At 45.8% G+C, this 16,340-nt stretch overlaps 1 protein-coding gene across 1 annotated transcript in view; it reads right to left on the bottom strand.

The window, feature by feature from the left end:
* GRK3 (G protein-coupled receptor kinase 3) overlaps positions 1-16,340 on the bottom strand; it is a 184,243-nt gene that overhangs the window by 46,712 nt on the left and 121,191 nt on the right. The window contains exons 10-12 of the mRNA XM_051973020.1: positions 8,423-8,501; positions 5,025-5,155; positions 3,150-3,244 (exon numbers count right to left, since the gene is read on the bottom strand). Of these exons, the coding sequence (XP_051828980.1) occupies positions 3,150-3,244; positions 5,025-5,155; positions 8,423-8,501 (305 nt within the window). The remainder of the gene's footprint in view (positions 1-3,149; positions 3,245-5,024; positions 5,156-8,422; positions 8,502-16,340) is intronic.

Below are 16,340 nucleotides of genomic sequence, written 5' to 3'. Positions count from 1 at the left end.
GATGGGCAAAGCACGGCCCCACATGGCACGAAATGACAGGCCGTGAGCCAGAGTTCCGTAGTCATCGGTAAAGGAAGGCGCCACGATGACTTGTCATTTTCAATTGGCTCAACTGCCAAATTTTCTTTTGATTGTCAAATGTTACTCCAACATCAATTTTGCTTTTACTATAATTGTCCAAAATATCATCGAAGCGTTAGCCACAAATCACGAGGCAGGAGTCAAGGTACAATCATGCGATTGGCTTTGCCCGAAGACAGTGGCCACCTCCCAACTGTTAAAGATTTCAAACAGGAGAAACTGACGGCAAGGTAGGTTCATAGCTTAGATGGCGAGTCCTCACGTAGGACAAACAATCAGCTTCTTTTAGAATTTTTGTCTGGTGCTTTTTCAGTCACATCTACTTCTCTGCGACCCACTGGAGGTTTCCTTGGCAGACATACGGAGCCGTTTCCTTCTGCAGCTCATTTTACAGATGAGGAAACTGAGGCAGACAGGGCGAAGTGATTTGCTCAGGGTCATACAGCTAGGAAGTGTGGGAGGCAGGATTTGAACTCAGGGAAATGAGTCTTCCTGACTCTAGGCCTGGCACTCTATCCACTGTGCCACCTATTTTAAAAGAAGGGACTTTATTTGCTCTATATTGATATTGCCTAATATGTCATTTTTCAAGCGACTGATTCACGGGAAATTGCCATTAAATCAAGCCGGCTAACTGCCCTCATTTTAAAGAGATCATTAGGGTAGATACAATTATATGCTTTTGAAATCAAGAGAGGAAAAACAGCCATGCTTTTAGAATATTGATCTGTCTTCTAAAAGTGATGTATATCAAGTAATGAACTGATTAGTCATTTCAGCTGAATAAACGATTTCATCTCCTAGAATTAATCACTTTGGGAGACCCATTCATCCTCTCGGGGCCTACGATAATGTGCTCATAACCGCACAAGACTGGAGAAATTACATCAGATAATTACGGTCTGAAAAGGCCCGATCAAACGCCAACCCCTCCTGACTTCCCTGATCCCGAGGGGGTCCGGTCTGGCCCCAATGACCCCAAAATGCCACAAGAACGGCACCACGGCAGCCCAGCCCTCGGGCGTCAGGGACAGGCGCGCTGAGCAAGCACAGGAGAGGCCGCAGAGCAGAGCAGTGGGAAGCTGGCCGCGGAGCAGTCGCCCGACAGCCGGGGCAACCTCCGGGACTTTGGGGCAGAGGGGATGCTAATCTGCCGAGCAGGTTCTTCGCTGGGAGTTTCTTACCCCGATGAGGGGCCTCGGACAACGGGACCCCTGGTTCCCTCTCCACAGATGAGCATGAGCTCACAATGGGGGTCAAACGTGTGACAACTGGGGGGAAACTGTGCTACAGGGGTGAGCCCCAGCCCCCCGGCTCCAGGCGAGCCCGCCTCCATTCTGCCATGGGCCAGACAGAGACAGAGCAGAAACAGGGGAAAAAGCAAACAAGCCAAGGGGGGTGGGGTAGGAATGGGAGCACAGCGAGAGTGCAAAAGGATTTTTATCTATAAAAACATGTTCACAGCTCCCCTATAGCTACCAACTGCTAGGTATCAGTAGCCCGGATATTTAAGGGAAAGCCCAGAGAACGTGACAAGCGCTGCTGGGGCCTGGCACCCAGGGGAGCCTCTCTGGCGCGCAGGGCTCCGCGGGCACCACCTCGGCTGGCACTCACGCCAGCGGCCCGTGCAGGAGCCAAAGCTCTTCCCACGGACTGAAGGAGGGCACGTGACCTGACCCCCCAGGCCCACGCCACTCGCCACCACCAGAGGACCCCTACGGCACAAGCCGAGTCCCTGCCCAAAGCCCCCTCGAGCTCCTCCTCGCGCTGCTCAGAATCCTCTCTGAGCCCCACCAGCCAAGGTCTCCCGGCTATTACGCTCTCTGCACGTCCTTGTTTGGGCAGGTGTTGTCTCCCGCGAAACCTGCGCTCTCTGGGACAGGAACTGTTTCTCCAGCTACATCCCAGTGACTGCCCTGGCGGGGGCTTAGTGACTGATGAAGCCAATTGCCCGGGTCATATACCAGTCATATTCATGTGCTGCCAAAATCTGCCCCCGGGTCTTCTGGACTCCAAGGGCATCGTTCCACCACTCTCTCTCGCGGGAATCATCGTCTCCCTGACTGACGTTCACGCCGTCCATTCGTGATCTCTCTGAAGCCCTCAGCGACCCTGAGAGGGGCAGCAGACCCTCACCCGTCCCTTGTGACATGCGTGTGAACAAGCCCGGGCACATACATGTGCAGATCCACATGTGTGTGCACGTACATATGCACATGCACGTACACAGGCTCGTGTGTGTTTGTATCACAAATCACCCTGTAATCCGGCTTTCTAACACGCAGAGAACTGAGTCAGCATTGAGTCTGAGGGAGGGAACCAGCCTGGAAGCAACACAGCCCTGACCCGGAGGCCAGAACAAACAGGCCCCACAGTCGTCAGACCCCACGGTGATACCAGGCCGGCAACGCCCAGGACTGAGCCAACAGCCCCCTCCCCCCTCCCTCGCTGCGAGCAGAGAGCCCGCGTCCGCTCCTCGGGAGGAGCTCGTGGCGGGAGGAAGGTGGAAGTCAACGGCCGGAGAGGCCCAGGCCCTGGGATTCTCCGTATCCGTGCCGTTCCTCTCAGAAGGCAGAGAAAACGCCGCCGGACCGAGAGTTTTCCCCGCGCCGGGAGTGCCGGGTGGGCTCCCCTGCAGAGCGACGCTGTGCCCGCTGGTGCTGAGGAGGCCCCGGACTTGGTGACACGGGGGCCCCTCCCCAACGCCCATCACAACCGAGCCAAACACGCGCAGCGACCGAACCAGCGAGCTCCGGGGAGCGGCCGTTCCGGACACAGCCCGGGAGCCTAACTTCTGGGCCTAAGGAAGCAGGGTCAGGGGAGACAGGCAGGCACCTGTTAGCCCACCCCGGACCCATATTCAAGGCCTTTGAGTTTGAGTGAAACATATTTCTTTAAATACAAAACAAAACCCATAATGTAATGTCTCCCCCAAGCCAAGGTTACATAGCATTTCAAAAATTACAGTGTCACAAGTAAAAAGAAGGTTTAGAAACTGGGCCGCTGGAATTCCGCTGCAGAAAAGCACCATTGTCATTCACGAGGGAGCAGAGGAGAGTAATACTTACACACTAGCATGCGGTTTCTTTTTGGAAAAATCGCAGGCAAGCCCAAGATCGGATATCCTCACGTGTCCGTATTCATCCAAAAGGATATTCGCAGGCTAGATACAAATAGAGAAAGCAACACTTATACATCCTGGCCAGCCAGGGGAGCTTCTCGGGGCGCTGCGCGATGGGCTCCCTCCTGACCCGGGTCCCGGGACTGCCAGACTTTCTGTCCCCCAGATATCAAAGTTCTCAGAAAAGGGTGACTAGAACAACTGGTCCTGCCCACCAGAAAGGAGCCGGCCTCCCTTCGGGCTCCTACACGAGGAGAAATACAAAGAAAGGGCCGGCCCTTAGAGAGGGCATCAACCTTGTGCCCGAACCCACAAAACTAGGTGGGGAATGGAGCAGAGGGGCCGTTTTAGTCCCATTTTCCAGATGAAGGCCTCAAGTAAGTTCCAAATGTATTTCTGGCCACAAAGCTAATCAACGCTGGAGGCAGGATTTGAATCTTACAGATTGCAGCGTCTCTCTCATCGTGGCCGTATCTGCCTCAGTGGACCGAGGGGCTTCCCCACATCCTGAACGTTTGTTGAAACCAATTCAGAAAATAAAGTGGCACCTGAGGGACAAATAGCTCTTCCTGGAAAAGCCCCCCCGATCTGGCCTGGCACGCAGGCTTCCTTCAGGGGCAACCAGAGTGAGGGGCAGAAGGCAGATGCCCCGAACCACGCCCAGTTCTTCCACGTACAAGCCATATCTTACGAGAGGTCAGTGACCCGCTTTGAGCCTCAGATTCTCTCCCATGAAATGAGGGGACTCGACTCCATGATCTAAAAGTTCCCCATAGCATTTTTTATTTCTTCTCCTGGGATAGCACCGCTAGTCTGGGGGGAAACGTTTGGCTAGACAAAGAACAACAACATTTCCAACTCCTGAGGGTCAATAAACGTGGGGGTTTTTTGCACATACTACAGTGAAGGACTCCTGAGAGGGATGTCACAAATGGCACCTCCCAAATGTTGAAGAAATACAATTACAGGGAAAAGGACCTAGATTATGCCTTCATTCCCAACAAAGGCAAAACATTGGGTTAGCAATCGTTCATTGATCCATTCAATTAAATCACTGGAACAGATAGTCGGGTAGAATGACTGGCTTTCTGGTGGAAAAGGAATATAGTAACTTCAAATTAAATTACAATTAATGATGGAAAATAAACTGTCTTTTTCTTCTATAAAGAATTGGGCTGGGAGGCAGACTGTCTGCCAGGGAACTAGTACTACCAGGGAACGACCAGCTGAATACTGCTTATATGCTCAGGATAATATCACATGATTATCAATAATCCTTAGCAGCGAGAATAAAATTTCAGTGTAAATTAATTCATGCTCCTGAAAAATCTTCAAAATCAATAAGGTAAAATGTCTACTAGATACCTGTTAGGGATCTAAGTGAGAAAAAAAGGACTCTTTAGAGTAAGAAGGAGCCACTCCAAGGTCTAGCATAAGCCCCTTCTTTGAGGGAAGAGAAAATGGGGATTCAGAAAGTCGTCATTATTAGGTCAAAGCGACCCATAGAGTGCAGCGCCCGAGATGCCAACACAGCTCCCGGCGGCCGCGATGGCCCCCAGGCAAGGGCACTGGCCGGGCACCCCGTGTGACTCCCTTAATGGCCAGTGTGTTTCTGGCAAGGACACGTCTGAACGAAGCGCATCGGCCGCCCCGGGCACATCCCTTTTAGAAGATCGTGGTCAAAAAGCATTCCTGTGCTCCCCGGGACCCTCCCCGCCAGTGGGTCTGACCAGGCTGGTTGGGCGTCACACCCCAGATATCGCTTTTTGGTGAACTCTCTCGGGCAGGCCAAGTGAGTGAAGTCAGAGTGTTAGAGAATTACCTTCAGATCTCTGTAAACCACAAAACGGTTGTGCATGTGCTCTAAGCCCAGGATGATTTCGGCAGCATAGAACTTCATTTCCTTCTCCGAAAACACCCCGTGCTGTGAGAGGTGATAGTGCAAGTCTCCCCCTAGAAGCAGAGGCAGAATTTCACTCAAAGGGCTTGGATTGAGAGGAAGTACCAACAGCCAGAGTCCAACCGGCCCTGGCCACCATGAGAAAACCCAACACTGAGCCAATCTGTGACTCCTACGTGGGAGAAAATGCTTCTTTTTTTTTTTTTTTTAAATAATTTTTTATTGATAGAACGCATGCCAGGGTAATTTTTTACAGCATTATCCCTTGCATTCATTTCTGTTCCGATTTTTCCCCTCCCTCCCTCCATCCCTTCCCCCAGATGGCAAGAGTCCTTTACATGTTGAATGGGTTGCAGTATATCCTAGATGAGAAAATGCTTCTTAAAAAGAGAATCACTCGCTGACTGAAAAGCACTTCGAGACTACGTGCAGACACTGAGCACTGGGACGCAGTCCCTGCCCTCATGGAGCTTACGCTTTCTCCCTGGGGAAACAGCTCCAACTAGTCTAGGCAAAAGCGCAAAAAAGTCACTACGAGTTACTTGGAAGGACAGACGCTAACTAGTCGGTGGGCTTCCTGGAGAAGGCGGCATTGAACGGAGCTCTGAAAGGAGGCAATTCTGAGACAGAGCAGACAACAAAGTTCTTTCGGGCCCGAGGGACGGCCTGTCCAAAGCACAGAAGTGAGAAAAGTGAGACAGAGCTGTTCGTCTGAGCAGCCCATTCAGAGATACAAAAAGAGACACAAGAGATCGTCCTCCTCAGGGGCACTGAGGAAAACCAAAGTCAGCCCTAACACAGACTGGCAGTGGAATAAATGTTACCATCTTTAGATTGCTCTGGTTACTTCAGGCAGTTGAAAAAAACTAACTAATCTTACCTCACATTATAGAGACTAAGTATGAGACTGATCAGGTTTCAGAAAAAGGAAGCCCATGTGAGCAACAAAATCATCATTCTGGTTGACTTACAGGAATTACTGTGTTATTTTGGAGAATTTACAAATTACTTTTCTTCTCTCTTCTCTTTTCATATCAAGGCATATATTTCTATGAAAAAATCTAGTCAATTCCCCAAATGATTCATAAAAAAAAAAAATCCCAATTTCTTCCACCAGTTTCAGGTTCCGCTTCCCCCTTCTCAATCCCTGGCTGGCGAAAGCCCCAGTTGAAGTTGAGCTCTCGGTCACACAACACTTCACTGTCTGATCATCTCTGGTGTCTACAAGTGACTGTGTTCCTTCTTTCCTCGTAGCTCTCCTTTGCTCTGTCTGACTTCTGCTCACTTACCAAACTGCCCTGGACCTTTAGTAGGGGCTCCCCTTCCTTTTTCACTCCTCCAAACTCAACTCCTCAAAGTATCCCCATATGTGTGTGTGTGTGTGTGTGTGTGTGTGTGTGTGTGTGTGTGTGTGTTATGCACCAAGGATGTTTGGTGAATTGAATAATCCAAATACAATAAACCATCTATATATATATATATATATATATATATATATATATATATATATATATATATATATATAAGCTGTGTGGGTTTATATATATATATATAAAAGCTGTGTGGGTTCACTGCCTTTTTTTTAAGTGGGATAGAAACATTCTTTATGGGATATCCTTCTTTTTAAGCTGCCTAATGAGTGAGATCAGTAAACCTAATGGTCTTTTGGTCATCTCTTTAGTCAAGTAAGCCCAAGGATTAGCGAAAGGAAAGCAAGAGAAAGCTGGCAGAATAAACTGGCTGAAGACATCTCTGCCTCATGGACTTCATTCTAAAGCATTCATTCAAAGACCATTCTCACTCTCACTAATCTGGGGAGAAACCCACATTGACAAGAAGATATATTCTACAAAGTGGGTTTTCAATATTCTCTCCTATTAGCTGATTTTTCTGGTCATTTGTCTTTTGGAAAGAGCTGAATGTCAAGGACAAAATCTAATTGATGTTCTCACTTAAGTAGATTCCTATTCATCAGTTTTATCAGGTATAATTTTATAAAAATCGTTTTCAAACATTAAATTATTAGGGAGAAGAGAGCAGGAAAAAAATTTAAATGTGCTATTTTATCTAAAATTTGAAGTATAAGGCAACACTGAAGAGTGGAGAGTGTAGGACCCAAGTCCGACTCCCAAATCAGGGATACCTGTGCTCAAACATGACCCCAGAGACTTTCTAGTTGTGTGACTTGGGCAAGTCATTTAACCTTCGTCAGTGTTTTCTCATCTGTAAAAGGAGCTGCTTGGACTGGATGACGTCTCGAGTCCCTGCCACTCATAAAGGTCTTGTTCTTTCAGCACTAAGCCCGCGATCCAGAAGTCTGGGGCCGGGGCTGTTTTAATTGTCTGCCTGACTTTCTCCTGGTAAGGTTCCTGCCCGTTCCATTGCTCCTCAGTTTCCGGCCTATCACTCACACCACACCCCCAGCCTCGTTAGCTCCCAGGGGTTACCTGCCCTGTGAATATTCAGCCCTGCTCTCTCCCCTGGGCTTCTGTCCTCTGCCCACTGGACATCACAAACCAGAGTCACACTCGGCACGCCCACAACTGAACTCCTTTACTTTCCCCTCCGTTTCCAAACTCCTCTGTTAGCGCCCAGGGCATCCCCACCTTCTGGTCCCCCAGCCTCATCCTTGGCTTCTCGCCTGACTCAGGCAGCTGCCACCTCTCCCATCTGAGGCTCCCTTCATGCTCACAAGGACTGCCTCGGTCAGGCTCCCTTTGCTTCTGGACCGGATCACTCCCGCGGCCTCCCGCTGGTCTCCCCGCCTCAGCCCTTCCCTCACACTGGTGCTAAATAACTTTTCCTTCACTAGGGCATGGACCACATCATTTCCCGACTCAGTCAACTCCAATGGCCTCTAGACTCAAACACCAAGTCTTCGGTCTGGCTCACACTCCAACCTGGTTTCAAATTCTTCCAGTGTCAATGGATCAGTCTCCACATGCTTTTCTTTCCACGCCGTGAGTTTTTCTGCTCCTCGCACCAACTCTCCATCTCCCACCTCTGCGCCTTTGCCCTGGGAGGGCCCATCCTCATCCAGGAAGCAGCGGAAACCCCAGCTTGGGCGCGAAGCCGTTCCTGCCTCCACCCCCCCAGTCTGCCAGTGCTCTCCATGCCCATCTGCCCTGTACCAAAATGCTCTGTACAGATCTGCAGCCACGCTGTCTCCCCTGTAATGACCGCGAGCTCCTCTGGGGTGGGGAGAGCCTGAGGGTCGGAGTGTGCCCCCAGTGCCACGCGCGGTACTGCCCACTGGCTGAAGGAGCCCCCAGGCCCAGGTCCCGGCACCCTGCCTCTCCCTCCCCTCCTGCCCTGCTTACCATTCATCAGGTCCAGGATGAAGCACAGCTTGTCGGGGGTGTGGAAGGCATAGGTCATGCACACAATGAAAGGGCAGTCCTGAGGGTTCAAAATAAGCCCAAGGGTTAGCAAAGGGAAAGCAAGCGAAACTGGCAGAAGAAGCTGGCTGTCTTCATCCTGCACAGAGGGCTCCTACAGGCCACCATCCCAGGGACTCACAAGCGCTTTCCTCCAACGGGGCGTCAGGCCTCGGGACCCACGGCTGAGAACTAGCGGAGCCGGCCCTGGGGCCCAAAGGCTCTCCCCGAGCCAGACTGCCCTTGGTGTACGGGATTTAGGCCCTGGCCACGTGGGCACATATATGGGCACATACATCAAGGGAGCAGAATGACTTTGAGAAGGGCCAGTGTTTCTCTTAAAGTTTGGAAAATGGAGCCAAATTCACTCTATATCTTTTTGAAAAAAACACAATTAAAATACTATTGAAAGAAATTTCACATCAACATAACCACAAGCCCATCACCTGAACCTGAGCCAATATTCCTGAGAAAGTTGACCTAAGACTGAAGCCAGTTTTGATGGTCTCGTGACGAAGAGAGCCATCTACACCCAGAGAGAGACTGTGAGATCACAACGTAACCTTCTCACTCTTTTTGTTGTTGTTCGCTTGCATTTTGTTTTCTTATTCATTTTTCCTTTTTAATCTGTTCGTTCTTGTACGGCAAGATAATTGTACAACTATGTTTACACATATTGGATTTAACATACATGTATAACATATATTGGATTGCTTGCCATCTAGGGGAGGGAGTGGGGGAAAGGAAGGGAAAATTTGGTTCACAAAGCTATGCAAAGGTCAATGTTGAAAAATTATCCGTACGCATGTTTTAAAAATAAAAAGCTTTAATAATAAAAATATTTTTTAAAAAGAAAGTTTATCTAACATGTAAAGACCACAGACGGCTTATCTTGTTTCTTTTTTTAATACTTTAGACACGAGTGCCAAAAAGCTGAGCATTGCCAGCTTTTCTTGGGGGCCCTGACTATCAGGTATCAGCATGGCTATTCAGCTCTCCATTTTCTAATGTCCTAGAATTTCCTAGTATCTCCTTAGAATTACTACCCAAAGAATGATACCATTGGCATTGCTCTTATTTTGAAACACTAAGGGTAATAATAGGATAATAATTTAATAAGTGGATTATAGAGTTGCAAACCACAGCCCAGATATGTGCTGTCAAATTGAGGCACTGAAAGAGAAAAAAAAAAAAAAAATCAATCACCCAAAAATTGAGTGGGAATATTTTAGATCTAGACACTTAAAAACAGGATTCAAAAATCATGGAATTGAGAACTGAACAGGAGCTTACTACTTCAGTACTTCCATTTTCCAGATAAGTAAGCTGAGGTTGAGAGAGATGATATGAAATGATATTCCTAATGTCACAGAAGCAGAATACCACGGAATCGAGATTTGAACATGGTCTGCCAGCCCCTAATCTACCAGCTGAATGCCAAAAATGGGTTGCACGATAGCTAGTTTAGAAACAGAGATATATATATTTTGGGTAGAAGAAATTCCTGCACTTCTACTACAAATGCTATATCTGCTGTGTATTCAAATGTAATTCAGTTCCACTGAATCATTTACACATCAAAAGGTCAGAAGAAGGATGTAGCTTTAATTTCCAAGAGCGTAATATCAAAGATATTTAAAACAGTAAGTTGATGAGGAGCTAATTACTTAAGAAGAAAAATTCTTTGAAACTAAGAAAACAAAGATATGACTTAACTAATTAGCACTCCTGGTACTTCTCCCTCCCAAAATCCTGTTTTATTTCTTTCGTATTTATGTCTGTACCAACTATCTAACTTGACAGAATGTGAATGCCGTAAGAGAGGGAATATTTCACTCCGCCTTTATAAAGAGAGTGCCTAGAATAGTACTTGGCACTACCAATTAAGTGCTAAATTAATGCTTCTGGATTGATTCACTGAATAAGTATGTTTGGGCTTAGAAAAGTTCAAGGGCTCACTCATTTCTTGTTTAGTAGGAGGGTAAAAATGTGTTACTTTCAAAGATGAGTATCTATCCCTTAGAGGAGGAGAAAGAGGAATAATCACATTTGAGGAGAAAGAGAAAGAGGAATAATCACATTTGATTGGAACAAGCAGTTTTTTAACCCTTTTCACATTATCTTGGTTGTCACAGATTGGGTAAGCAGCATCATTCCCATTTAACAGATGAAGAACCTCTGGCCTCAACTTTAGGACTAAATGTATTCACAACTATAGGAAACAATGTTCTAAATCACTAATAAAAAGAGAAACAAAACCACTCTCAGATTTAACTCTTATCCTATCCTCAGGCAAAAATAATAACGGTCACTATTGGAGGAGCTGTGGAATACATTGTTGGTGGAGCTGGGAAATGGTACAAACATTTCAGAAGAAAATTTGGAATTATACAAATAAAGTGACTAAAATATTCATATCCTTTGACTCAGAGACTTCATTTTTTGGACTTATATGTCAAGGAAGTCATCAATAAGAATCAAGGTCCCAAATACTCCATAATATTTAGAGGAGCCCTTTTTGTGATAGCTAAGAATTGGAAATAAGTAGATGCTCATTGATTGGGAAATGGTTAAACTAACTGTGGTACATGAATACGTTGCTATGTCTCACTCATTTTAGTTGTATCCAATTCTCCATGACCCCATTTGGGGTTTTCTTGGCCAAGATACTGGAGTGGTTTGCCTTTCCTTCTCCAGCTACCTTACAGATGAGGAAACTGAGGTGAACAGGGTTAAATCACCTACCTACATATGAATAACAACACAAGAAATAATGTGTGTGGAAGAAGCCCGAAGAGATCTGGTGAACGGATGCAGAGTGAAGTTGGCAGAGGTAAGGAAACAACCCTCGGATACACCCTCTCTGTGTGACTTTGGACAAGAGCTCTGTGACTCTCAGCAGTACCGTGGGCTGCAGGGAAAATGCCGACCTGCATAGATGGAGAGACTTTCCTCTCCCGGGAGTTCTGACACCAGGAAAATCACAGGTCCAGTCCAGTTTCTTTATGGAGAAATAGTTTAAAAGGAACATGCAACCATAGTACAAGCTATATAAATAGAATGAACAATCCAGCGTATCAGTAACAAAGATCTAGCAGGCCTTCAATGACCAGAGAGAAGAAGGCACCCTTAACCTCTCCCTTCACGGAGATGGGGGATCCACAGGTGACACACATTACCCATTTCAGACTTTTTCAATGTATCAGTCAGTTGTGCTAATTTTTTTCTATCTAAAAAGATGCTATTTATCACATTAGATGGATCCCTAGGAAGGGGGCAGGAGAGGGATTCTTCATTTAACTAGGCTGATAAACAGAAATACCAATGAAAACTTTTTTTAAAGACCCATGAACCCAACTGTTTGGACATGTATACTTATTTTGTATCTAATTTATACTTTAACATATTTAACATGTATTGGTCAACCTGCCATCTGGGGGAGGGGAAAAATTGGAACAAAAGATTTGGCCATTGTCAATGCTGTAAAATTACCCATGCATATAACTTGAAAATAAAAAGCTATTAAAAGATAAAATAAAATAAAGACCCATGACCCCAGAGTCAAACAGCAAGTAATGGACAGAAAGACTCGGGCCTTGAACAAAGCCTGTTCTTCTGACTTCCTGTCCAAGGATCCTCTGTTAGAAGTTGAAGGAAAGAATCAGGAAGGAAAGTGGACCCTAGGACAGTATCAGGAGAGCTGGCCAGGGAGGCTGATGGCCTGGCGCCAGCTGCAGGACTCCTTCGTCTCACTGGGGCGGGGAATGGGGATTTCCAGCTCTACCTTGGGGAGGTCCACTTGGTTCTATGCTTTCAGAAAAAGAATAAAGGTTTTTATTTTAGAGTGTGAGTCTGAATATGGGGGTCACAAAAAGTATGGCAACAGTAGAAGGTTTTTGAATGCAATGACCAGAAATTAATTCAGAATCAAACAGGTAATGAGTCCATGGGGTTTCTGGCAGTGCTTGCCAGTGCTGTTTCGCTCAGCTTCATCATAGCCATGATTCTGAACACAACATACTCGCCTCGCAAATGCTGCCAGAAACAGCTCCGCTCAGAATCTGAGACTAGAGTTGTGCAAAAATCTCTCAGGCAAAAAGAGGTCACAAATAGAGACAGCTTAAGAAGTCCCATTCTAGGGCTTCCCTGCCACCCTATTTTAGATGTCTTTAATGTGACCTATGCCTTTTAACTCACTAGCAGAATGTTTCATATAGCAAAATATTTTTAGATCATTCACATGTTGCTTCCAATCATTTCAGATGGGTTGATGGCACAAACTTGAGCCCCAGCATTTTGATAACAACTATCATAGCAACAAAAGCAGATCTGTAATTTCAATACAAAAAATTATTTAGATTTTTTTAGCTACAATTTCCTTTGCTCAAACAATAGCTAAAACATTGCTTTTATGTACATATTTATTTTTCAGGCTCTTATTATCTCTCCCTCCCACTTTCCTCCTCCCCCTGAATAATTTTAAAAAGGAGGGAGAACCTTCCAAATAAATATGCATCATCCAGTAAAATATGCAGGTCTGATAGCATAGAAAACAGCAAGTTTCCATTTCATTTTATTAAAACATGAGAAGAAAAAGAGTGATCTTCCCAGCAGGCCTTGTATAATACAGCAAATCCTCCAAGGGTCACATCCAAACACTTAAAATTTAAATCACTGAGCTTAGCCTGATCTAACAGTTCTCCATGAGTAATCTAGCAGAAAAAATTAAAATTTCAATTACCAAAAAAAATAGCTTACAGAAAAATAATGAGGAGCCAACTTTCTAGATCATTTTAGGTTACATTAAGAAAATCCCTATTTCACGGGCAACAAGGAAATGACTGGTTATAAATTACTCATATTCAGATTTTTGTTCTGAACAATTCTCCAAGGTACATGTAAAGGCTGCTGCCTGTGGTCATGATCTGACAGAATAAAAGTAGGAGAAATCCCACTTTTGTTCTATCAGCAGAAGGCAAAATAATTACACTACAGAGTACTGGTCTCAAATTTGAATAGAGGGATCGTAAGCAAGATTTACATTCTGCTGACCACATAGCCATCCTGTACCCAGAGGGTCAACTCAACTTCAAATTAATTTCGATAAAACTTTTTCCACTGATTTATGTAGGAAATGACTTCATTTTGTATATTTCCCATAAGAAAAATAAGCTTGTACTATGGTTGCATGTTCCTTTAAAGTTATTTCTCCATAAAGAGAGACAGGGACTGGACCTGTGATTTTCCTGGTGTCAGAACTCCTGGGAGAGGAAAGTCTCTCCATCTATGCAGGTCGGCATTTTCCCTGCAGCCCATGGTACTACTGAGTCACACAGAGCTCTCGTCCGAGATCACACAGAGAAGATGTGTTAGAATCAGAACTCTGACCCAGGTCTTGTGGGCTCCAGGACAGCTCTCTATTCACTGTGAGATGCTACACTCAATACAGACTCCAAAGTCTGCTCCATGTTCCTTCTGAGGGGCAGCTTCTGAGAGGCTTCTACAACCCATCCAAAGCCAAGAGTCCAACCAAGAGAGAGCCAAGTGTGACTCGGCTGGACGTTGGGCGAGAGCTGGCCCTGGCCAACAAGTCAGAAGTGCTGGGCCTGGAATCGGGGTAAGCTGGAGTGGAACTCCCACCACTTCTAGAAGCATTCATTAAGTGCCCAAGACAGATGCCAAAATTTAATCCACTCATGGAGCAAACCATCTAATGAAGTCGGGGGGATGCCGTGTACCGGGATAAGTAAAATGAAGTACACACAAAACAGACCCCACCAAAGAAGGTGAGAAACAGAACTAACAGCTGAGGGCATCCGGAAGGATCTCTTGGTAGAGCCGGTACAACAACTGAGCCTCAAAGGGAGCCGGGGGGCAAAGACGTCATCCAGCTTCCAAACCTGATTTAGCTGGGTAAGTACAGGCAAATCCAAATCTCTCTAAGTTAAGTGTTTTCTCATCTATATAGTCAGTCTAAAATATTTGTAGTAACTGTAGAGACCTGTGAGGTCAAATCAAAGTGTGGATAAGGTATGTATGTGGGGGGGGTGTACTGTTTGTGTTGTTATTACTCTTAGTGTTTTCATTCTAATCAACCTTCTCATCAACAAACAAAAAAAAGGGGATATAAAATTTGGGAAGAAATAGAAAAATCCTTCTAATCACTGTCCAACTTATTCCTGCATTCTAGAAAACAAAATCCCTTGGCTGGCTGTGCAAAAACATAGCTTTTTACTAACATTACAGGCCCAAATTCACATTTTGGGTGTTCATTAGTATAACACTTCAAGGAATTGGTCTATAATTCCTTTTTTTTCTCCTCAATAGGATTGTATTTTTCCAAATATACACAGTTTCCCTGCCTCCTTTCCCTCTTTCCTTCCCCAAGACAGCAAGCAATCCGATATATGTCAGAATGTACAAGTTTTAAACATATTTCTGTATTTGTTATGTTGTATAAAAGCATTAGAACAGAGGGGAAAAAACCATAAGAAAGAAAAGGCAAACAAACAAACAACAAAAAGGTGAAGATACTAGGCTCTGATCCACATTCAGTCTCCTAGTTCTCCTTCTGGAGTCTCCTAGATTCCATGCAAGTCTACTAGAATTGTCCTGAATCACCGCAGAAGAGTAAGTATTATATTTGAGCATCTGTTAGTGTGTGCAATGCGCTCCTGGTTCTGCTCACTTCACTCAGCATCAGTTCTTGTCAGTTTTTCCAGGCTTTTCTGAACAACATTCCCTTACCTTCGTGTGCCATAACTTGTTCAGGCACCCCCCAACTCCTTGCCACCACAAATGTTTTTGCACTCTTTTATGATCCCTTTGGGACACAGACCCAGTAGTGCTGGCTCCGGAATTGAGGATTTCTTATCCTGTCAAATGCACCTCATTCCCCCCCAAACCAAGCACAGCTCATGTCAGTTTCAAGTTCCCATGAAGACACAAGGACCTTCCCAAACACCAAGCAGTCGCGGGGCTTGTGAAGGAAGCAAACTCCTCTCCAACTACAGACTGCTGAACCTGTGGTCACAACCAAAGGCATTTGGAGCCTTCTCGAATCAAAGGTGAAAAGACATGATATAATACAATTACCTACTTCTCTATAGTGGACACTACACTTGCTGGAAGGGCAACACATATAAAGGAGTTTGCTGTGAAGTTTCTCTAGAAAAGGCAGATTTAGAATTAGAATTCTGACCAACTGGATTGATCCCAAATCCTGAACACAGTCATACTTTTGTATTTGCCAGACTTCTGACCACGTAGAAGACAGTCTCCAAACCAGGAAATGAAAGCTTCCACGACCCCACCCTCTCCCAAAGCCCACAAATGGCTAGAAACAGATGTCATCCTCTGTTCCACAGGGAGGTCAGGTACTCCTCCCCATTCACCAGGCAGTGGAAATAGAAAGTGCCTAATTCACCACCGTGTGTGAATGGCATTGTGGGTACGTGCAGAGAGGTGGCCTTGAGTCAAATGGACTCAGCTCCAGTTCTCCCCTGACCTGTAATATGTGACCCTGGGCAAGGTCCCAAGTCTCCATGTGACTCTAAGTCAAGAGGAGATGCCAGTGTGTGTGGTCAGGAGAAGTGTCCTCCCCAAAGACGTCCCCACGGGGATGACCTTCCAGGTCAGCATTAAAAGAAAGCCAACCCAGATTGGCCTAGCTCTTCATTATCGGGGACAATTCACGCGAGTGATAAAGGCTTGGGAGCAGTGGGGACCGTGACTCTGCCAGAGAGAGAGTCTCACTGACAGCAGCAAGAGAGGAAGAGTGTTGGCCAAGGAAAAAAAGAAAAAACCCCAAGAGACAAGCAGAGGCAGCTCAAGTCACTGAGTGCAGGGGTAAAAACAGTCC

This window comes from Antechinus flavipes, chromosome 1, assembly GCF_016432865.1.
Source record: "Antechinus flavipes isolate AdamAnt ecotype Samford, QLD, Australia chromosome 1, AdamAnt_v2, whole genome shotgun sequence".
Taxonomy (NCBI): domain Eukaryota; kingdom Metazoa; phylum Chordata; class Mammalia; order Dasyuromorphia; family Dasyuridae; genus Antechinus; species Antechinus flavipes.
Note: the sequence above shows the minus strand (reverse complement) of the source record. Positions and strands in the feature narration are given on the sequence as shown.